This window comes from Arachis duranensis, chromosome 6 (genome assembly GCF_000817695.3).
Source record: "Arachis duranensis cultivar V14167 chromosome 6, aradu.V14167.gnm2.J7QH, whole genome shotgun sequence".
Taxonomy (NCBI): Eukaryota; Viridiplantae; Streptophyta; class Magnoliopsida; order Fabales; family Fabaceae; genus Arachis; species Arachis duranensis.
In genome coordinates this window covers 96,932,013-96,955,459 of record NC_029777.3, presented here as the reverse complement: position 1 = coordinate 96,955,459, position 23,447 = coordinate 96,932,013, and the positions used below count along the sequence as shown (strand labels likewise).

The following is a 23,447-nucleotide window of genomic DNA, read 5'->3' as shown; positions in this document are numbered from 1 at the left end:
GAGAAAAAAGAGATAATAATCGGATAAAAATTCAGATAAATCAGAAAAAAAAAGGAACGTTTATGTTGAAGAAGAATGAATTAGAGAAGATTTGCGTTTAAAAATTTGTTATAAGTGGCGCCCGACAGTAAATCATTTTATTGAAAATTATTTGGATGGAAAGTATTTTTATTTCTTAAATATTTGTTATAAAAAATAGTAATAATGGACACACAAATTGTTAGTTTTGAGCAGTGAGCAGACTTGTAAGTTTTAACTATACAGTTTGCAACGTCCACCACCCCGGGTCACTCCCTTTCCCAGAGTTCATCTCCGATTCTGTGTTCAAATTCCAGTCAGACACGGTGAATTCAAGCTTCAACAAATTCTTTTGAGCCTCTTCACACTCCAACACTAACCAATTACTATCATTACCAACTCAACCAAACCAAACCATTATATAACTCCTTTCACCTTCTACTTCCAGAGAATCTCACAACCTTCTTACTCCCGATTCTCACAGAGAAAATGATATTCCATTTCACTCCCTAATCCTAAACCCCAACACTACCCAATTCATCTTTGGATCTGAGCCCCTCAATTTCTCAACCGTCCAGCGGCCATGGACATCCTGTTCGCCCAGATCCAGGCGGACCTCCGCTCCAACGACGCCCTCCGCCAGTCCGGAGCTCTCCTCCAGGCTCTTCAGCAGTCCGCCGCCGGCCGTGACATCGCCGTCATAGCAAAGACCGCAGTCGAGGAGATCGTCGCTGCCCCTGCCTCCGCCGTCTGCAAGAAGCTCGCCTTCGACCTCATCCGTTCCACTCGCCTCACTCCCGACCTCTGGGAAACCGTCTGCTCCGGCATCCGTGCCGACTTCCGCTTCCCTGATCCTGACGTTACCGCTGCCGCCGTCTCTATCCTCGCCGCCATCCCTTCCTACCGCCTCGCTCGCCTCATCGCCGATTGCAATAAGGAGATCTCCGAATGCTTCGATTCCCCAAGCGACAATCTCCGACTCTCCGTCACAGAGACCCTTGGCTGCGTCCTCGCCCGCGACGACCTAGTTATCCTCTGCGAAAACAACGTTGGACTCCTCGACAGGGTGTCCGCCTGGTGGACCCGGATCGGCGCCAACATGCTCGACCGGGCTGACGTCGTTTCCAAGGTCGCCTTTGACTCTGTCGGCCGCCTCTTCTCCGAATTCAGCTCCAAGCGGATGAGTCGCCTCGCTGGCGACAAGCTTGTTGACAGCGAGAATTCCCTCGCGATCAGGTCTACTTGGGTGTCCTCCATGGTTGACTTTGTCTGGAAGAAACGAAGGGCGCTCATGGCGAGGTCCTTAATCCTTCCGGTGGAGAATTTCCGGTCCACAGTGCTCCCCATTGTGTATTCGGTTAAGGCTGTGGCTTCTGGCAGCGTCGAGGTTATTCGGAAGCTGTCAAAGGCCTCCAGAGGGGCTAGTGGTGGCAGCAGCGATCAGATTGATTCCAATGCTGAGAAATTGGTGGGTGTTTCGGATGTCGTTACACACTTGGCACCATTCTTGGTTTCGTCATTGGAGCCTGCTTTGATTTACGAGGTTGGGATCAATATGCTGTATCTGGCTGACGTACCTGGAGGGAAGACAGAATGGGCCTCGCAGTCTATTATCGCAATCCTAACGCTGTGGGACAGGCAGGAGTTTGCCTCTGCTAGAGAGAGTATTGTTAGGGCAGTTGTTACCAATCTTCATCTCCTTGATCTTCACATGCAGGTGATGCCCCTTTTAATTGTCTAATGTGATTTGGCTTAACGGATTTTTACCTACGAATTGTGAATAACCTCATGATTTTACTAGTTATGGATGCTTATGGTAGAAAGCCTAATATTGATGTGATATTGGTCATAATTGATATAAGTATTGTCGTGGCTATACTAGGCTTATGGTTCCTGATATTAATCTTATGCTTTTTAGTGTTTAAAATGTGCTTTGTTTTGGATATTATCTTGCATTATACTATATAATATAAATATAGCTATGTTTGATGTCACAGTTTGTTGTGCTTCACATAGCAATGCTTATTACCTATAAATGGCTGCTGGTAGGTGTCACTGTTCAAGAGGCTACTTTTGATGGTGAGAAACTTGAGGGCAGAATCAGATCGGATGCATGCTTTGGCATGTATATGTAGAACAGCTCTTTGTGTTGACCTATTTGCCAAGGAAAGTGTCCGAAGAGGGCAGAAACCTCTGGCTGGAACTGATATTGCTTCTCTTTTTGAGGATGCCAGAGTCAGTGACGATCTTAACAGTATTACAAGTAAAAGCATATTTAGGGAGGAGTTAGTTGCATCACTAGTGGAAAGTTGCTTTCAGCTGTCCCTGCCTTTGCCTGAACAAAATAACACGGGAATGGAGAGCAGGGTTATTGGAGCTTTGGCATATGGAACTGGCTATGGTGCATTAAATTGGACGGAACCTGCTTTAGAAGTGGTGGAAGTTTGTCGGCCTTGTGTTAAATGGGATTGTGATGGCCGAACCTATGCCATTGACTGCTACTTGAAGTTGCTTGTTAGGTTATGTTGCATTTATGACACAAGGGGTGGTGTAAAAAGAGTCAAAGATGGAGCTTCTCAAGACCAAATTTTGAATGAGACTAGATTGCAAAACTTGCAACGTGAACTTGTGAAGGACTTGCGCGAGGTACTTAAAATTTTATACCTTAACTTCAGCAGCACCGGAATCTATAAAGATTCCTTATTTTGACAATTGCATAGCTTATACCATCCAAATGATGATTATTACAGGTATTAGAATATTTTACAGAAGACTGATGATAATAACAAATCTCCATTTTTCCTCTGTGCAATTCCCCTAAAGCTTTTCATCCCTCTCTTTTATATCTGTTCTTTTACCCCTGAACTTGATACTGAATTTGCTAGTTGATGATAATAAGTTCTTACTCTGTTTTTCATGAATTTCATCAGAAAAAATGTTTGGTTTAAAATGTCTTCCATAATGTAATTTTTGCATCAGAGCATGAACTCTCTTGTAGGTGAAATATAATTCAGTAAGTAACTAATAATGAATCTCTGTGGCTTTATTTAATAAATATGCTTTGCTGTTACACGCTGTTGTAAATGTTTTTGTTTTGTTGTATCGACTAATAGGATTGTTTAGTACGATATGATGCTTTAGTTATTTTTCTTGAGCAGAAATAATCCAAGCCGAGACCACATTTTTTCTTGTAGAGAGAAAAAAAAAATTTGAAGAGGGAAAGAAATGTTGGTTGATTGTTGGCAGGAAAAAGAAAAAATTGGTTCTCTAGCGGAACTGGTAATACTGAGAAAATACACACCTTTTTCAACTATACCTGACTTGAGCCCCTTGAAACACATGAAATTTCATGATCTCTTTTATAGTCATGCATAAATCTGGTTTACACAGTTGGATGGTTAATGTTTTGAATGTAACAGGTGACTACCCCAAGAATATTGGCCCGTCTTATTTGGGCTATTACAGAGCACATAGATATAGAGGGACTGGATCCACTCCTAGCAGATGATCCAGATGATCCTCTTAATGTCATTATATCAAATATTCACAAAGTTCTATTCAATGTTGATTCAACTGCTGAAGCAACCAATAGAATTCAAGATGTACAAGCAGTTCTAATATCTGCTCAGCGGTTGGGATCACGCCATCCTAGGGCTGGGCAGTTACTTACCAAAGAACTTGAAGAGTATAGGAGCCATGCTTCAGCTGATTCTGTCAGCAAGCATCAATGCCGTTTTATATTGCAAAAAATCAAATATGCTTCAAGTCATCCAGATTCTAGGTGTGAATTTTTGTTCAAGTTTACCTTTGTATCTGCAGTCATTGTTACTGTAGTGTTTGAGTAATCCATCAGTCCAACTTTTTAAAATCATGGAATTTTCTAATTGTAATTGGTATTGGTTTTAGAAAAGATTCTTGCCAGTTTCTTCCTATTTCAGAATATATTGGAATTTAATGAGCATTTTGATTTTTTATGTTCTTTGTTAAATAATAAATTTTAATTCATTGTGCGGCTGTGATGACTTAGTTTGATTGTCTTGTTGTTTTTCCAGGTGGGCAGGTGTTACAGCTGCTAGAGGTGACTACCCATTTAGCCACCACAAGTTGACTGTTCAGTTTTATGAAGCATCTGCTGCTCAAGATAGAAAGTTGGAAGGATTGGTTCACAAGGCTATTTTAGAGGTGTGGAGACCTGACCCCAGTGAATTAACCCTTTTCCTCACGAAAGGGTTTGATTCTACTTTACTGAAGGTTCCTCCAACTGCAATTACTTTGACTGGAAGCAGTGATCCCTGCTATGTTGAAGGTTATCATTTAACAGATTCAAGTGATGGGAGGATTACTCTGCATTTAAAGGTTAATAAAGCCTCAATTTATTTCTTTAGGTTAATAAGGCTTCAATCTATTTCTTTCTTTCTCAATTAAGAAAAGCAAAAAATAATGGCTTCACATGATATAATTGTTTTGATGTATTGTATTGAGACAGAATAGAAAACACTAAACTCTATTTCTAATAGCACTAGAATTCTAATTCTATCCAAATGTAAAAACCATGAAATACAAGGAAATATGAAAACCAATCCTAAAGATCAACTCTAATACTCCTTAATATTCTAAGGTATAATGTTAGATACTCTATATATCATAAGATGTACTTGCATAGAGTACATAGTAGTGGTCATATTGTTTCCCTGTAAAAAAGGATTAGTGGTTTGACAGTTGTTATCAATTGATCTGAAGCTAGTATATTAATTAAATATATTTTACAAAGATTCACTTTACATGGCACATTTGATTTTACATACTACTGTTTTGTATCACTATGATATAGGCAAAGTTTCGGAGTTTATCTTTGGTGTTATTTTGTGAATGCTAATCTTTTGATATATTGGTGAGAAAGTTACTTTAGTGTGGATACTATTCTGGTGAACAGTACAATACAATTTTTTTTTTGAATAAATATGTTAAGTATCACATCTTGTCATGCATTAGGTTCCTAAATTTGGATTAATGGTTTCTTGGTAGAAATGCTGATGTTAATTATGCCTACCATTATCCAGTACCTGAAAAATTAAACTAGACTTCCTCGTTAATTTCATGTTAGAAATGCTTATTTCTTTCACCTCTAAATTATATTGAAGAATAATATTTTTTGGTTTTGGCTCTCAATTTTTTCCTTAAAAGATCTAACCCCCAAGTGTTTCTCATTGTCATCTCAATGGAAATGCTTCAGGTCTTAAACTTAACTGAGCTTGAATTAAATCGGGTGGATGTACGTGTGGGATTGTCAGGTGCATTGTATTATATGGATGGTTCTTCTCAAGCAGTGCGGCAGTTGCGTAATCTTGTTTCACAGGTTGCTTCTCCTCTAAATTGCATATTCACTCCAGTTTGATATTTTGCTAGTTTGCATTTGCATCTTGGCCGCTTTTCCATCTTTTGTTACATGTATGGCAAGCTTAGATAGGTACATCTCTACTTTGAGTATCTCATGCTTGTATTGGATTTAGGCTGAAGTGTCAAATGGCAAGGCTAGATGAGATTGAACTATTTTTATTGTTGAAAGGATTTACATCCTTTGACCTTTGTGCTAGTCCAACCACACTTCTGAATTGCCTGAATTTTTGGACTTATGAGAACATGGCCGGCCACAATTGTTTTCCAAACTTGAGGCACTGGCTTTACTTGGATTCGCCCAGAAAAAAAAATATTGGTCTAAAAAACTTCAGGTGATAAATTGTTACCTGCAGTGCAGCTGACTGTCATGATTAATAAAAAGGACACATAAAGACTTGAAGATGTATGTTATAAAATTGATTGGATAATACAGCATGGAAGGATGTATTGGACAAAATTATGTGATCGAGTACAGTACAGAGGCATGCATGACATTCAAATAATAGGTTTTGCTAACCAGTTTATTTAAGGTTTCCATGGTAAATATGGTAGAAAATTTTTAACGAAGAACAAACCCAAGAAACAATTTGTTTCTAATGCGTTGAAAGCTTCAACACTTTCTCCATAATTAGAAACCATACATAGTGTCCCAATGGCTAATGGCATTGGTTAGCGAAACCCTTAAAGAAGGACTCTGAACAAGGAAAAGGGTGACAATGATGCTACTATCTGGTCGTATGATAGGTTTCCTCCGCACAATTCAAGCAGTTTGAGTTTTGTAGTCTAATCATTGAGATACCAAGCACCTATATTGGACCAAATATTTGAGCTTTCCTTTAAGTTCTTTTTGGTTAAATATTATATTATATGCAACTTTTTTTTTTAAAAATAATTTGATTAATTTTTGTAGAAACCAAAACCTGAAATGAAGTTTTGTTTTTATTTACTGGTTTCTTTTTGCAAAAGCTAGAAGGATTCTTTTTTTTTTTAATGATAAAAGCAAAGTGTCATTTCTTGGGTTCTACAAAAGGTGAAAATGGAATAATCCTGAACATTTAAAAATAATGTGAAAACAAGAATAAACATATAATATACATTTGAAAATGCTACTGTCCTAGAAGTAATTGTTTAGCATTTCTCTCTTTAAAGAGATTTATTATATTTGCTTCAGTTGTTCTTTCCTTCTATCCTTTCTCACAATTCATAGTTTTATATATAGAAGCGCATGTTGATCATGAACAAAAAACTATTGCTGTATTGCCCATTTATTTGGGAATAGAAAGTTTGAAGGACATTATGTAAATTTTGCTATAGATCAAGTTTGATGTTCGTCTACATAAATGCATCTAACAATTGAATTTTACAAGCTTTGTTTTCTTTTCTTTAATATTCTATTTGCTATAGTGTCTTAATCTGTGGTCCTCATTTTACTGTTCCCAATTCAGGATCCAGTACTGTGCAGTGTGACAGTTGGTGTTTCCCATTTTGAAAGATGTGCCCTGTGGGTTCAAGTTTTGTATTATCCTTTCTATGGTAGTGGTGCTGTTGGTGACTATGAAGGTGACTATGCCGAAGAGGATCCTCAAATCATGAGACAGAAGAGAAGTTTGAGACCTGAATTAGGCGAACCTGTGATTTTGAGATGTCTTCCTTATAAAATTCCATTGACTGAGATGCTTTTGCCCCATCAAATATCGCCTGTCGAGTTTTTCCGACTGTGGCCCAGTTTGCCAGCTATTGTAGAATACACCGGTACATATACATACGAAGGAAGTGGCTTTAAGGCAACTGCTGCCCAGCAGTATGGCACTTCTCCCTTCTTAAGTGGACTGAAATCCTTATCTTCCAAGCCATTCCACAAAGTTTGTTCTCATATTATCCGCACAGTAGCAGGGTTTGAGGTGTGAATTTTTTACTTGTCATCACTCATTGTCATCATCATCTATTTGGAATATTCAAAGCATGTTCATTATTTGCCTTCCGTGAATATCCTTCAGTATCACATAGTCCTCTTAGTATCATGTATTACTAGTGTGTTTCTACTTCGATGGGTACCGTAAATATATACACAAAGTAACAGAACAACAAATAGGATGAAGCAAGGGTACAATGGGGATTATATACATTGAGTTGTTAGACATTGCATTATTCATTCTATAATTTTACTGACCCTTTTATCCTGTTTCTCTTTTGCTGGCATAGTTGTGTTATTTTGCTAAAACATGGCACGGTGGCTTCTTGGGCATGATGATTTTTGGTGCCAGTGAAGTGAGTAGAAATGTCGACTTGGGTGACGAGACAACAACAATGCTGTGCAAATTTGTTGTGCGAGCATCAGATTCATCTATCACCAAGGAGATTGGATCAGATCTTCAGGGCTGGTTGGATGATCTTACAGATGGGGGCGTGGAGTATATGCCTGAAGATGAAGTGAAAGCAGCTGCTGCTGAGAGGCTTAGGATATCAATGGAAAGGTTAGCATTGTTGAAGGCGGCCCAACCGCGAAAGACTGCAAAATCTGATGATGAGGAGAGCGAAGATGATGACAGGAAAGAAAAGAAAGATGGCGAGGATGATGACAAAAAGAAGGGACCTTCAACGCTGTCGAAGTTAACTGCCGAGGAAGCTGAGCATCATGCTCTTCAGGCAGCAGTGCTACAGGAGTGGCATATGCTATGCAAGGATAGAACCACTGAAGTTAACTAACATTTTTATGTTACATTATTTTTTGCGTTTTTTGTTTCTTTTTGTTCTTCCTCTGGGTTGCCCGAGAAATGAGTGAGTATATTCAGTGTTCCCTGATTCCATTTTAGATGCACCAATCAGGTAGAAGTAGAAGTTTGCTCGAGAAATACTGTATTCCTTTGTTACCTTTTCCACCACCTCTTGAGGAAAGTGCTTTGTATATGTACCGGCTATTGTTTGCTTTGAGAAGATGTAGAAATGTTAGTAGTGTATTTTTCTTTTATTTAAATGTATTCACATGTTAAAATGATTTTGTATTCAAAATTTCAGATTCATTCATGTTGGAAATCTATATTATTGTGGTATAACTATCATATTTGTCAATAAGATTTCCTATGTGGTATGCCAATCCGGCCTGTGTCAAGTGAAGGCCAGGATTAGAGTGAATAATGATCTAAATCTTTGTGCTTTTGAATAAGGGCCTCAATAAAAATATTACTCCTTCATATTGAATTTTTGATATTATGTTGAGATAGTAACACCTGACTTTTCTGGCTACACAGACCAGACTTTTCTGGCTACATTTGGTTCATATTTCCTCGAATAATGATCTCTGAATCCTATATTCCTTAGCATGTACATCAACAATTACTAAAATTTGAATTGGCTTCCTAAGTTCAATTGAAAGGTTGAGTTAGATGACTTGTGGTGATGAAGCAACAATTACATATCTCAGAAGGAGGAGCTTGCCGAAACTGACAAGGCGGATAAGATATCCATCAGAACAAGATCGAGAGGGAGAAGGACTAGCCAAAGGTAAGTAGGAGACAACAACTAAGGCCTTCATTTACATAAAAAGTGAAGAGCTGAGCTTTTGCAAAGAATCTTCTCTCCCTTGATTTGGATGGTGGAGTCTTTAGTCTCATTATTGAGAAAAAAAAAAGAGAAGACATAAATTCCATTTGCAACCTTGTATGATTCAATCGTACCAAGCTACACCCAAGTGGTAGCTTCCAAGGGTCCCAAAACTTTGAAAGAATTTTCTTGTCTCAATTGCCATCATCCCATACCAGTCCCAAAACCTTTCCTTAGCACCTCTTAGAAACCATCTAGCCAATACTTCCAGAACCATCAAAGAAAAACCGTCAGAATGTTTTCACATAGTCACTCCCAAGCTCCTCTTCATTTAGCAGTTTTTCTGTGCATATAGTGTTCAGATAACCTAACGGTTAATATAATATCTCCCCTTTTTTCCACAATACAGAATCCATACTCTTGTTTTAATAGACATTGGAACATTGTATATTCATCAGTCGCGATTTAGTTCAAGATTTAATTATTTAAAAAATAACAATGGAAACTTATTTTTATCCACAAATAGTACTGGTGCAATCCGCAAAATATATGCCCCGTAAATTGAATTTTACTATGTAAATATGATATCAGTAAGGAAATATCACAAAAATGGAAAGAATCTTGAGATAACAGTCAACAAGTTCATCAGCAAGTACAGTTTAACATTCCCCAAGATAATTCAAAGATGAACTACTTTGTTCTTCCAATTGGCGGCAAAATAAACAAAAACCCATTAACACCAAAGGGAAAATGATCAACTGAACAAATCTACTAGCATCATTCCCACCATATATAGTCTTCATTTTTAAAGCCTTAAATGTTGAATTTTGTTGGAACATCGAAGTCATCAAAGTCATATCTTTGCCGCTCCCTTCCCACCTGTGGACGAAGCTGCTTTTTGTTATCTATTCTTACATATAATTTCTGATGACAGTATGGGAATAATTAACTAACACACAAACCTTGGATAAGTATAACTGGTCGCATGAAATTTGTTCATCCATTGCACTTAGTTTCCTTGATAATGCCATTATCCTGTGGGGAAATTAAGAAAATTGATTACATGAGGAAGGGCAAATGAGAGATCATCATCAAATCAACAATAACAATATACTGCTTTGGTAGCATATTTTCACCTTAAGTCTTCAAGCAAAGATTTAAAATATAATATAGAATTACGGAATAGAGAATTGGAATTTGAAATGAGCATCTCAATTTCAATTTTCATGTCCAAAATAAAATATGGAATTAAAAATTAGTTACACATAATTATATGACATTGAAAAGTAAATGAAAAAGCTCTTTATAAATCCTAATCCATACGACCATACCCATATGATTAATATCAATTCCAAGACTCATTAAATCATTAAATGTCTCTTTTCTCATTACTTTCTATATTCATTAAATGTCTCTTTTCTCATTACTTTGTATATGATTCTCCCTTTTTGGAATATTATATGCTATCTATCCTATTTCAAAATATATTATGGCATATAAATTTAAAATCTTTATTTCATTTTGAATCTGAAGATATACTAATAAAACTAAAATTAAACATAGAATTACAAGTCATCTAGATTTCAATGACATAAAAAATTTAAACAATTCTGATTCCAATGAATCGGAATAGAAATTGAAACACTATATTGCAATTCCGATACTATCCAAATGGCAAGTTAATCTTATGAAAAAATATACCGGAACTTTTATTGACTTCACATAAAAAAGTCTTACCTCTGGATTGATGAATCAATATTCTCAATCATCTCACAAGTTTTATACTGTTCAGGATCCTCTAAGAATCTAACCATTCCATCCCTCTGGTTAATTGTTGCATATATTTCACCGTCTTGAATCTGCAATTCACAAGTGTGAATAATAAATAACAGAAATTTAATGCTACAAGATGGGCGAAAACTTGGAGTTTAGGAGCACCACCATTTGTAGTACGTGCATCTCTGCTTCCTTGGGACTATTTAACTGAACTGTGTTGGCAATATCTTGGAGAGAAAGGGTCAAGTATGTCTGGGTCAATCTTTGAATATTTCGCTTATACATGGACAATACAACCTGCTTAACCAACCCAAGATTGTTGTCCTGCAAACCAATACGACGTGATATAATCAGTGTTCACAGAGACAATTAAGGAGAAAGCTTAATAACACCCAAAAACAAAAATTATAAGTTCGACATGGTGCAGGACTTGCTGTTTCGATGCAAATGCTTTAAGTAAAGGATACGATTGTGAAAGTACTCACATTTTCAAACTTCTCTGTATTTGTCTGGACATAAGCCTCTAATTCTGCAATTTTCTCTGTGCCATAACTATTTGCCAATTCGATATAAGGCTGCTCAAAAAAACAAAAACATTTAAGTTATTATTATTATTATTATTTAAAAAATACGTCTCAATATTCTTCGAAAGCATGTACATATATCCAGCAACATGAAGTATATAACATAATTACATGAAATCAACATGTACCGCATACCAGTATGTGCATACCCATTCACAATTTGTTTGCATACTCGGATGCGATGGGTATACTTCCCACATAACATGTATTACCTATGGCACACCACGTACATGTTCCCATACCAAAATGTATTGCATTTTGGGTAACTATGATATATAATAGCAAATCTATTTTGCAATGAGTATCTAAAATTCTTCAATGATTATAATGGAAAATCACATAAATAAACCCAAACGAGAAAATTCTCTTATCCTTCAGAAAAGTTTAAATTATAAAAAAAAATATAGTTAAACAGATATAAATATAAAATATGTAATACTCTTAGCAAACATCAAAGCTTGTCAACATAACATAACATTAGGACAAAAGTTTGTCAACTGATTTGCATCCTTCCTGACCTCACTAAGTTATACCTGACAGAAGTTCTTTAGGCTTCTCTGAGCAACTGACGAGGCATATTTAGGAAGGCTTGTAGATAGCTGCCACTACACATAATGATAGTTCAGGTGATTAGTTACAATGATAAACCTCATTTAATAAAGACTAAACTGATAAGAATGGAAAGCCTATTCGCAATGTTACTATCCTGATCACAAAACTGATAAAGCTTGACACTACAAGTGTGACCTCTTAAAAATGTGAAAGATCTAACTGAGCACTTCTTTGATTTCGATTTTAATGTTGATTTTTTGCCTTCTTTATTTTTTTTGTGCTGCTATAATGTAATTTCATGGCTTCATTATGCGATGTCACCGATAAAAACAAGAATATAAATGCTTACCTGTCCATGATGAATGAGAGAAACCAATATATATTTTTTATAAGCTTCAACAGCTATAGCATTCAATGTAGACATTGGAGCAGTTACTACCTGGAAATATAACACACAAATTACTACAAGTAGAGAAACTGGGAAGGTGGAGGTCGTTGTTGTTGTTGTTGTTTTATAAAAAATTGGGAAGGTTGTTAAAAGAACAAACCATCACAGATATAAGCTGCAGTGATAAAAGATAAAAGATTACTTACATTATGCAGAAGGTCCAATGCCTTTTGAAATCGTTTCAGTCCAATGCATATCATGCCTCTGTCCAAAGGTCAAGTGTTAGACACAGTATACAAATTCCTCATGACAAGAAGCATAATCTAACAAGGCTGCAAAAAATCATTTTAAGTTACCTATGTGAAGTTCAATTTAAACATGATCAACATCAGATAAGAACATAGTTTCCAGGTGCCAGCATGCAATTGTATAGTAGGGAATTCAGAAAGGAGTACAAACTTCGAGAAGAGGCCAGTAAAAGAGAAGACAGAAAATTAACTAACATGATTCAGCATGGGACAACCAATGACAAGATGGAAAAGGGGGTAAGAACCAAAGTGATTCATGCTAGTTACTTTGAGGGACCAAATTGAGCATTTACTTAATGTCAACTTGTCAATGCAGATGCTGATTGCTAAGTACAGGCTTACAGTCTTTCCGTTGTTCACCTTGAAGGTGTGTTTAGTAAGAAAAGAAGATAATGAGTGAGAAAATTACAAAAAGATGTGGAAAGGATTGGACAGAAGGATTTAATTTCTCTCACACTGTTTATATTAGTGAATGACAGGGTTGAGAGGACTGAAGCTAATTTCTCATCCCCATGCTTTTCAGATTAAAAGCAAAAGAACTATGCATAAGGAAGATGTTCAAAGTTCAAACACTACCCAGATGTAAATTAAGATGAGAACAACTTCAATAAAATATTATCAAAGTCAATGGAATTTAAGCATATATTCCATAAAGTAAATTAAAATAGTTATGGACAAATCCTCACAATCCTTTTGTTTTCCCCTTTCAAAAAGCAAAGGGACGAGAGGAACACACCCATAGTAACAGTAGAGGAAAAGGTCTCTTGGCTGATCAACTTCAAAAATGTCATCCTCCAATATTGATAGGCCAGTTTTATAGCATTTTGCCAACACACAAAGCATAAGAAAGTCCGAGTGCAAAGGAGTCAAGTGTTCGGTGGACAACTGAAGTTTCCTAGCAGCGGTTAACAAGGGACCAACGCCACGAATGGGAGCTTCAAGCATCATTACTTGGTCTTTCAGTCTCTTGCATACCAATACGACTGCAAAATTTTCAACACATCATTTTACCAAACCAAGCAATTATATATAAATAAACAACATCAGCATTGCTCAAATGCAAATTCAACTCAGGGGTAACAAAGGTTAATACACTTTTCCGGCGCCAACCGAATTTGCTCTGCATTGCAAGCATTAATAAACCCGGTAATGATAGGAACTGATGTCTCAGCTTGCTGCTTTGAAATCTGGCCAGATGTGAACGCATCTCTGACATTATATCATAAGCGTAACCCAAATCAGAAAAAGAAAATAACCATATTTCACTTACATACGCACTAAAATTAAGTAGACATAAGTAAGCCATGTAATGCAACAATATCCTTGGCTCCCATAAATAGGGCTTTCAACTTAACATCGATAGTTTCCTATTCAAATAAGTTGCGACCTTTTTACTCCCCCAATTATTCCAGAAACCCTAAAGAATTTGATCAAGTGATTTGAGGGTTTTACAGAGCGAAAAACGAACAAAAGCGGAAAGAACAAGTTGTGAGAGAAAGTAATTACAGGACATAGAGAAAACCAAGGGAGTGCTCGGAGGGAGCGAGTTGGCCGAGAACGGGGGACAACCGAGTCGACTCAGCACGGAGCGAGTCATCAGCTTGCTTAAGAATGATGTGGAGGCGTGCGATGTCTCCAGGGGTGCTCGACAACCCTTGGATTTGGGCAACAAGAGCTTCCATAGGGTCCATTCCTCTCACTGAATCGTTCACACACAAGTTCCAAGGATCCCAACTGTTAGTGCATAGAAGAAAGTAATTAAACAACACGAAGCTCAATTCAGGGGGATTTTGGTGTTTTTTTGCTTCTTCCCTCTCTGTTCCTCACTAGATCAATGGCATATTGCAGTGCTTTGCATCGTTTTTGGAATCAACGCGGGCGCTTCAACTCAGTGAAACCGCTAGCCCATGTTACGGGCCACCTGGGCCTCTGGTGCCATCATCAGAGACCTACATGGCCACCACTAAGCCCAGCCATGTGTTTGTACCGTGAGTGGGATAGTGTCCCAGTTATATCTTGGGCCTAATTGCAAATGAGTTGAGGCTGTGGAATGTGGCATCACATGGAAAAATAAAGAAAATAAATTATAAAATATCGGTAAAAAAATTGTTAAGAAAATATTAGTAAATTAATTGAATAGGTCCAATTTTTTTTATTGAAAAACCAGTTAAAAAATTTAATTTTTATAAAAATCATTTTTTGAAAAATATATATTTTGTTACAAATATATCATTTTATTATATCTAATTTAACCACAATTAAATTTCAATTAAACATTTAAATTTTTAAATTTTTAGTTTTGTTAGTTCAATAACTAATCTAATTTTCATAAATTTAATTCTCTAATAAATAGAAAGTTGTCTATCACTCTATCCTCTTTGACTTGTTTTAATTTCATTGGATGGTTTTTGTCTAGTCAACTTTAATAATTGATATAAAACTCCCTTGACGTTGTTGTTGAAAACATGGACCTTGTGTCAGAGATCCTTCTTCGATTACCGATGAAGCTTTCAGGTCATATATTGCACGAAGAATACCACGACGTTGTAGTTCCTATGTATGCAACCCAACCATTAACCACTCTGTTGTTAATAGCAATGAAAGTTTGGAATTTGATATTTGAGAGCTAAAGGAAGATTATACTGGATGGGCCGTGAGATATCATGTAGATCTCAATCCTATGGCTCAGGTAGGTGCCTTTTCAGGGCACATAAATCCTCCATTTTCTGTATTGTATATTGCTTGCCGTTCAATTGAAAAGAACTCAATGCTTGTGTTGCACATTGGTTCTCAAATCATCTCTTATAATCTAATGGATGATACTACAAGATTACTCTGTGATGATGCAGCTGAAGTTACCGAATCATTTCCGTACTTGCAGACTTTGTCATTTGTTGGATTGGATCATACATTAACGTACAAACTTTTAAATTTTGTAGATGAGTAAAGTTAGAAAGTTTGTTATTCCATATACTCTTTCAAAGAGTTCTGATTCTTGTTTTTGGGTGTCACAAATTGTGATGAAAGAGTTGTATACCTTTTTCTTCACTTTTATAGTTGGCATCTTTAAGGACGGTCTCGAGGTTTCATATATAATAAGATATGAAACTATAGGTGAATCAAATGCTTGTTGCTATGGAGAAAGAGTATCAATTTTTTTATTGAAGTTGAGACTGCTTCAAGGTTAATTTAGAATTGGCATCTGCGAGGAGCCTATAGGGCGTATGAGGTGCTTATTATTATATTGCCTTGTTAAACACTCGTTTTAAACTTTAATAATGGATCAATCCCGCTAGGTAATCAACAAGGTCTAACCAATTTCTGCCAACTCCCAAATGGGTTGGACTCCAAAATTCATCTTAACAAAAAATCATCTCCCAATTACCCAATATTTTATCCAATTTTTTAAAATTTCACTGTTTCACTTTACTCCCTTTTACTACTACCGCTTATTACCCTCCCACTTCAATCCCATCGGTGAGCATCCCCTAGCGGCGATGCATCCCCAACGGCAGTGCATCACCCTCCCGACCTCTCACCCGTGCCGTCTCTGGCGTCTTCAACGACCATTGTCTGCATCGTCCGGTTTTCCGAGTTCAACCATCATTGTCGTTGCTTTGTCTTTGCTTCTGACTGTAGTCGATGTCGCCGTCGCGAGGCCATATTCATCGTTAGCTCAGTCGAAGCTCTGCATCGTGCACCATTCAATGCCGCCGCATGAAGGTCAGTACTTGTTTCTGGACGCGCGGATCCATTTCCTCTAATTCTGTCGCGCGCTGCTACGCTATAACTTCCTCAATCAGTTGTAACAAGTAAGTGGTGGTTAGGATTTAATTTGATAGTGGATATTGCTAATTTGTGTTAGGGTACAGGAACTGCGGTGATAATTGATGTGATTTAATTTTGCTAAATTGTTGTATGTTTCTGAATTGCTGTAATTGAAAATTGGATGTTGCTGAAATTAGGGATTGGATGCTGCTCTTATTAGGGGTTAGATTTTGCTGAGTTGCATGTGTTTAGAGATTGGATATTGCTGTTTTTATAGATTGGACATTTTTTTCTTAAAAAATTCTTTTTTTTTCCATTAAAAAAAGTAGATGCTATTTGTTTTTTATATTATTGTTTGTCCCTTGAATCGATGGATTTTGTATGCACCTGCTACTCAAGTTTTTGGTTTTTTTAAAGGTGATTTGGGAGTTCGATGCTGAAATTAAATTAAATATAGTTTAATTTTGATCGAATTTAAGTTTCATCTTAATCATGGTCCAAGAGGCAATTTATTTTAAGCGTTGTTGAATTTTATGTATCAACTAACATGGATGTACATTTTCACATGTATGCCGATGGTGTTCAAATTTTTTGCGAATAGCTGCTATTTAATTTACTCTACATGTATATGTTCAATTGTGTTGTATTCGATATGCATGGTTTGAAATTTAACTACACAATCACAATAAATTCAGTTATCTAAACATGGTGAAACGAGGCCCTTTTTTCCTAAATTTGTGTTTATATGTTTCTAATCATATTAAATGAATGTTCGTTTTAGTATGTATGCCGATGGTTCTTTTACTGATTTTGTGCATGTACATGTTCAGCTAGGTGTGTTCTATAGGGGTTTAAATTTTGCTAAATTGTTGGATGTTCTCTAAATTCAATTTAATTACATCTTAAGTTTCTCTTGTGTGAATAATTACCCTAAAACGGATATTTACAACTTATAAAATCATCTAATTTGTGTTGCTGAAAAGCTAAGCGAGATAGGAAAAAAGGTAATATGCTGTTTACCATTATCGACGTCTACTTCCACATGATCTTATTTGCTACTTACAGCTACTTTTGCTGTTGACAGAAATTATTAGAATCACAATACTCGCCTAGATACATTCATGATATGATGAGTCATCTTACCAAAAACCATGCAGATGCGAAGCTTGCGGAGATAGAGGCAATTGGCTTTGGATTCTTGAAACATATTCCATATTGGGCTGTGAAGTAAGACATTATAGTTCATCTAGTTCAATCCTACAATTTTAGAACAAGAACCTTGATAGTATATGTTAGCAACATCCGCCTCAACGCTGAGTTAATTGGGTGAGTTTTCGACAGTCCTTCTTCCGGTGAGTTCCCCTTTATATATTAATTAGTGTGCCATGGGCCTATTCGTTCAAACATTGTTGTTTATATCCAATTTTTTCTCGACTAACACACGGGCATGTTGTAGGTGATGGATTTCCATCTTTGGACGACAGTAATCCGGCGCATATGGCCATCAAAAGGCAGTTCCAGAGACGAACAACCACTGAAATCAACGATTTTGTTTACAACTACGCTATGGAAACGGAATCAGACAGGATGGAGTATAGAAGACATTTCATACTAGTGGTCCTAAAATTGTTCTTGTATCCAACAACACAACTGGTAATTTCGCCATGACACATTTACCTCGTTTTGGATGTTTCTGATTCAAGGAAATTCAATTGGCCGTCGCATACTCTAAAGTGGTTGGACATGGCAGTCAAGAAATATAAGCTTAAAAGGAACAAAACCTGTGATAACTGCATGTTCATCAGGCTGGTAGGTTGCATTAAATAAGTATTAGTAAATTGAGCATATCATTTACGTTATAGAGCATAATTTGCCTCCATCTTCTGTCTAGGTACTATACTTTTAGTAGCTGAAATACAGTGCATTGGATAATTGTCATGAGCTGTAGCCATGGATCGCTGCATGGACTACCAAAAAACTAGAAAAGAAGGTGACATATATCCTTTCCGAAGTACTCACTTATGCGAGTGTTTCTTCATGGTGAACTGTGAAACTCTCTGTCGATATCAATAACATGATTCCGGTATTTAACGTGTTTTGCCATATGCATCTTATGAATGGATGTTAATATAACTAACATTCGAGAAAGGTTTTTTCCAGATAATTTGATTTTGATGCTGGGGTTGGTAATAGTTGTTTTGTCTTCATACTAAATGGAAGTTTCTTTAAATATTTTCCTAGTTTTCTTGTATTAAACAATTGTGGATGTCTCTATTTCTTCAAGCATTGCATGGCCTTTTATGTATTTCTTACTCGGCAGGTTTCTTTGTGTAGGTATTGATTTGTTTATGCCAATATCTACACGGATGTTGCTTCTGTTAGGCATCAGCATGTTTCTTTTTCATTCTAAATGGATGTTTTTGTATATATTTTCCGAGATTTTCTGTGTTAAGTTGTTATGGATGTCTCTATTTTTTTAAGAAGTGAATGGCTTTTCTTTTCTTAAATATTCCTCGGCAAGTTTCTTGGAGTATGTACCTAGTTGTTTTTGCCAAAATATAAGTGAATTTTTATTCTGTTAAGCAACAGCATGTTTCGCCTTCATACTAAATGGGAGTTTCTTTATATATTTTCTTAGTTTTTTTTGTGTTAAACAGTTGTGGGTGTCTCTATTTCTTTAAGAATTATATGATTTTTTAACATAAATTCTACTTGGCAGGTTTCTTTGTGTGGTTACTTGATTATTTTTGCCAAGACATACGTGGATGTTTCTTCTGTTAGGTGTTAGTATGTTTCATTCTCATACTAAATGAATGTTTCTTAATGAAATCCATGTAAGTGACAAAGCAAATAGCTATCCCACGTAAGTGAAACAACAAAACCAACAACATAAGGCACATCAAACGCGTGTTAGTCAAAAAACAATAGTATCCAACTAGAGAAGGAAAACGACCCATACAAAAACATGTACAACCCAACGAAAGAAATATTAGCTATGCCCAAAAGAGTTCAATAGCGATATGAATTTGCCACTATCCGATGCATTCCAACCGGTAACATTATCGAATCCTTTCTTTCCAGATGCATCGTAATCATTATCTGTCCGAAGGTCAACAACATCTTGAAAAAAGAAACGCAAGAAAACAAAAACAACATATACGAATCAACAACACTATCTCAACAAATGATCAAATATACCTCAATATAGCACATATTGGATGTGAATTTTTCTTCCTCTCTCACATAGATTTCTTAATTGACTTGTCTAAATTTGCTATAAGCCTCTTACTTTTTGGTCGATCTTTAGTTGTAACTCTTGAAGGACCTTGCATGTCATGTACACCAACACCACCTGCGCTCTGTATGGGCATGCTATTCTGAATCGCAGCAACATTAATGGAATGCATGCTGGCGCGATAATCAGTCAGCTTAGACTTTGTGTCCTAAAGAGCCAATTGCAATATGGTTACTTCCTCATCATAAGTAACGAATTCCTCAAAAACGTTATGGAACTCTACACATAGACCCCTGAACAAATTGTGGCTTTTATCGGACCAAGCCACATCATGGCTACTTTTAATGTAGGTGTGCTTGCATAGTACGCTCTTATTTCATCGAAGAAGAACATAGCAGCTCAGTACTCTATCAACTCTATAGTATGACAACACAACAAGAGTGTGGTAACACAATATATCGGTGGATTCAAACATGTTGTACTCGCACCGAACCTCATGAGTCAAAGGGTCAAAATCAGTTCTGTATGTATAGTACACAGTCTTCTCAGAAACTATCTTCTGCTCGTCCACTTTCACAAAAATAGAATCACCCTGGTATTTATTTGACCAAACAACACAATCAGTTTTTTTTTCTTAACTCAAGTTGAATATCCCTGAACATACTACTGGTGTATTCCCGCTGAAATTGTCTCTTGATGGTAGTGCTCGATTCACATGGGATGACTCCTTTCGAGTCTGCAGCATCATCTTTCAGCTCCTTCTGCTCCTTGTTCCCAAGTACATTGTTGTATTCATGGATGAATTGAACCAAACTACTCTTGCAATGTAGAAATTTCCCGTAAAATGTGTGCATACTTTTACTCCTTTCTGTACTCCTTATACCAGTCCAAAATTCTCCGTTGAAGAATATTGGAACCCACTTTCATTGATTGTCATAAAGGTCTACATAGAAATAATCCAACAAAAGAGTTTCATTTAGACACAACAGGATAACCACATCAAATATCCTAGAATAAAACAAGATACGAGAAAAAAACAAGAAAAATATCCAGTTTACTAATGAGAGAAACATTCATTTCTTTTTAAAAAGAACATCCACTAACAAGATAAAAAGAAGCATCGACTACACTCCTAAAACAAAACAACAACTAAGATATAACATAAAATATTCCATAACTAAATAAATAAACGTGCAAGAACTCAATAAATTATAAGCAACAAATAAACTTGAAGTAAGTTAATAGTAACGAACCTGATAACCATCTATTGTGACCTAGGTCAAAATCTTTGATGAATTCAGCCCAATCAACATGGAATAAGTCCACAAAAGGAGAATCTCACACAATGTTACTCATCTTAGCATTCAATTCTTTGTACCGAGCGTAACCCCAAGCTTTACAAGTGTCTTCTTCAGTATGTGCCAGATGCACAATCAATGGCGAGTATTTGGTAGGACCTTCCTAATAGCACCAGACATGGCTTTGCACTGGTCCGTGATAATCCCCCATGGCATAGTTTCAACACATTTCACCCGTTGCGTTAACACCCATTCAAAAATAGGGATCTACTCGTTTTCCAATAAAGCATAACCAAGAAGAGTATACTTTTCATGGTGGTTAATACCGACAAAGGATGCAAACGATAGTTCATGCCTGCAAAAACACCAACCACAATTATAAACGTAAAACAAATTCAAAACATAAAGGCTTTCACAATTAACCCATAAGTACACATACCTGTTTCTTCTGTACTTGTTGTCAAACGACACCACATCTCCATAATATTCATATAAAGGCCTACACCTTACATCAACCCTGAGTGCAAACCTAAACATCTTAGCATCGTCAACATCTATCGCATAAAAGAATTTTGGGTTAATCTCTTTCATTTGCATGAAATAATTCATCATCTCCTTAAAGTCTGCATTCTCGTCGACACAGCAGAGTTTGCTTGTGATGTAATTCCTGACATCTTTTTATGAAAAACTCAAGTTCGAAGACCCACCAACTTTGTTAGCTAGTGTAAGATACATCTTGTTGGATCTTATGCCAGCCATGTCGTTATCCGTAATCACACGCTTAGCATGCATAATCAACTCTCTGTACTCATAATAGTGGACCGATTTCTTAGTAGAACAGGGGTGGGATACCTCAATTCTAATATCGACACCATCCAACTTTCCTTCTCCCTATCCAACATGACATACATCCTTACTCTGGATCTCATAGCTGTTATTCTGTTTGCCCGAGTTATTGCCTTCATTCAAGACTCCCGATAACCTTCTCGGTTGCAATGAATTAATTGATTAATGGGTATCTTTGATTCCTTCCTCGTCTTATCAAAATTCATGTTCCTGACTTTAGTTACGAATCCAAGTTTCTTTGCATAATTTGTATAAAATTTATGTGCCAAAGGCAACAAATCAAAACGCATCCTATACTTGAGATTTTCTCTTTACTGATCCCATTATGATCCGTCAACTTTAAACAATTGACAAAACGAAAGATTCAATAGCACCAACAATTAAAAATAGCCTACAATCGCTCATTATCTAGTGGTAACAACAACAATAAGGTAGAATTCAAACCTCATGACTCAATTCCAACTCATCATTTCCCAGTACAATCACTTTCGTATCTTCGTTGACCTTCAATTAAATACACAAAAAAAACGTTTATCAACTCACGATTATTAATATATAATAAACTACTTCATAAAAAATAAAAAACAGTGCAAACACATATAGAGGTTGAGCAAAATAGTTATTCAAACGTTTGTACAAAGAGATATCCACTCATACCGAAATATAATACAAGCTTTAACTAAATTAAATAAAAAAGACACATTCGTTGGAAAGAGTTTAACTCGCTTTAATAGAAAAAAGTTATCAATCAACAAGGACAACAAAAAATTCAACTGTGTAATTAATGAAATAGGAATTATGTTCACGAAAAGAAAAATCTCTTCATTAATCTCTCATATAATAACAATACTGTAACAGAAACATCCAAATAATTGAAAAAAAAAACACCAACTTAGCATACATAAAAGACATTCACATAACATAAATAGAATACAATCCACTTGCATGCAAAAACAAATACAAAAAAAAAATCGAAACACCCACCCTCTCCCCTAACATATATTGGAAACCTGTTGAATTGCACCATCACTCACATTCAAATCTTTATTGTCTTTCGTTGAATTGCAGTGATCACCCGAGTCAAACAATGGGCTATTTAATCCTCTTTCTGAAGTTGATTGCTCCATTGACGTTATTCTCTACCAACGACAATGGCGGTACAATTTCGATGCAACAATACCAATTACTGCACGACGGAAGGCAAGACGGTGGCGAGGATACAACAGCTCAGACAGAAAAAACCTTCAACGAGCGAGAATGGCAATGGAACGTAACGATGGTAGGGATGGAAGTGAGTCGAGCTAGATCAAACTCAAGCTTAGTTCATGAAAATTGAGCTTGTCTCACAGCTCGACTTATTAACAATCAAGTTTATTTCTTAAACTCAAGTTCATTTCATCAAAAGCTTACGAGCTAAGGGGTTAATTACACCAAATCCTAATTTTTCAAAAACGTTATTAATGTAAATTATTCAAATTATGATTTAATAAAATAAATTACAATTATTAATTATTAATTAAGTTGTTCAAGTTGGCTGGTTGAAAAGTTAGTACTCTATACTTTTTCATAATGGATAAATCTTTCGTGTAGTTATGAAAAAAGGTACATATAAATTTAAGTAGTATGATTGAATCAAAATAAAATATATCTCATTTGATTACTGGTGCACGAAATTGCAATCACACTTTTGCAATCCCGCACAACTAACCAGCAAGTGCACTGGGTCGTCCAAGTAAT

General features: G+C 36.3%; 2 protein-coding genes across 2 annotated transcripts; one reads left to right on the top strand and one right to left on the bottom strand.

The window, feature by feature from the left end:
• Positions 1–221: 221 nt before the first annotated feature.
• Positions 222–8,509, top strand: LOC107494843 (protein TPLATE). Its single transcript, XM_016115878.3, has 7 exons — positions 222–1,735; positions 2,068–2,664; positions 3,438–3,799; positions 4,071–4,374; positions 5,252–5,374; positions 6,861–7,316; positions 7,618–8,509. Exons 1-7 carry the CDS (start codon positions 602–604, stop codon positions 8,119–8,121), a joined length of 3,480 nt encoding a protein of 1,159 aa, XP_015971364.1. The 5' UTR covers positions 222–601; the 3' UTR covers positions 8,122–8,509.
• A 1,045-nt stretch (positions 8,510–9,554) lies between these two features.
• LOC107494842 (COP9 signalosome complex subunit 3) lies at positions 9,555–14,548 on the bottom strand. The gene is made up of 11 exons (XM_016115877.3): positions 14,070–14,548; positions 13,657–13,772; positions 13,300–13,546; positions 12,462–12,519; positions 12,217–12,306; positions 11,849–11,920; positions 11,217–11,306; positions 10,897–11,055; positions 10,693–10,814; positions 9,918–9,990; positions 9,555–9,834 (listed from the first exon to the last, which is right to left on the bottom strand). Exons 1-11 carry the CDS (start codon positions 14,252–14,254, stop codon positions 9,769–9,771), a joined length of 1,278 nt encoding a protein of 425 aa, XP_015971363.1. The 5' UTR covers positions 14,255–14,548; the 3' UTR covers positions 9,555–9,768.
• Between the last annotated feature and the right edge of the window lie 8,899 nt (positions 14,549–23,447).

Excerpts from the sequence above, each read along its gene's own strand:
- LOC107494843 (XM_016115878.3), top strand. The coding sequence starts at position 602 with ATGGACATCCTGTTCGCCCAGATCCAGGCGGACCTCCGCTCCAACGAC. Across the intron at positions 5,375-6,860 it reads TGCGTAATCTTGTTTCACAG|GATCCAGTACTGTGCAGTGT; the intron begins GTTGCTTCTCCT and ends TTCCCAATTCAG. Across the intron at positions 7,317-7,617 it reads GCACAGTAGCAGGGTTTGAG|TTGTGTTATTTTGCTAAAAC; the intron begins GTGTGAATTTTT and ends TTGCTGGCATAG.
- LOC107494842 (XM_016115877.3), bottom strand. The coding sequence starts at position 14,254 with ATGGACCCTATGGAAGCTCTTGTTGCCCAAATCCAAGGGTTGTCGAGC. Across the intron at positions 12,307-12,461 it reads CATTGGACCTTCTGCATAAT|GTAGTAACTGCTCCAATGTC; the intron begins GTAAGTAATCTT and ends TTATATTTCCAG. Across the intron at positions 11,056-11,216 it reads ATACAGAGAAGTTTGAAAAT|GACAACAATCTTGGGTTGGT; the intron begins GTGAGTACTTTC and ends ATTGGTTTGCAG.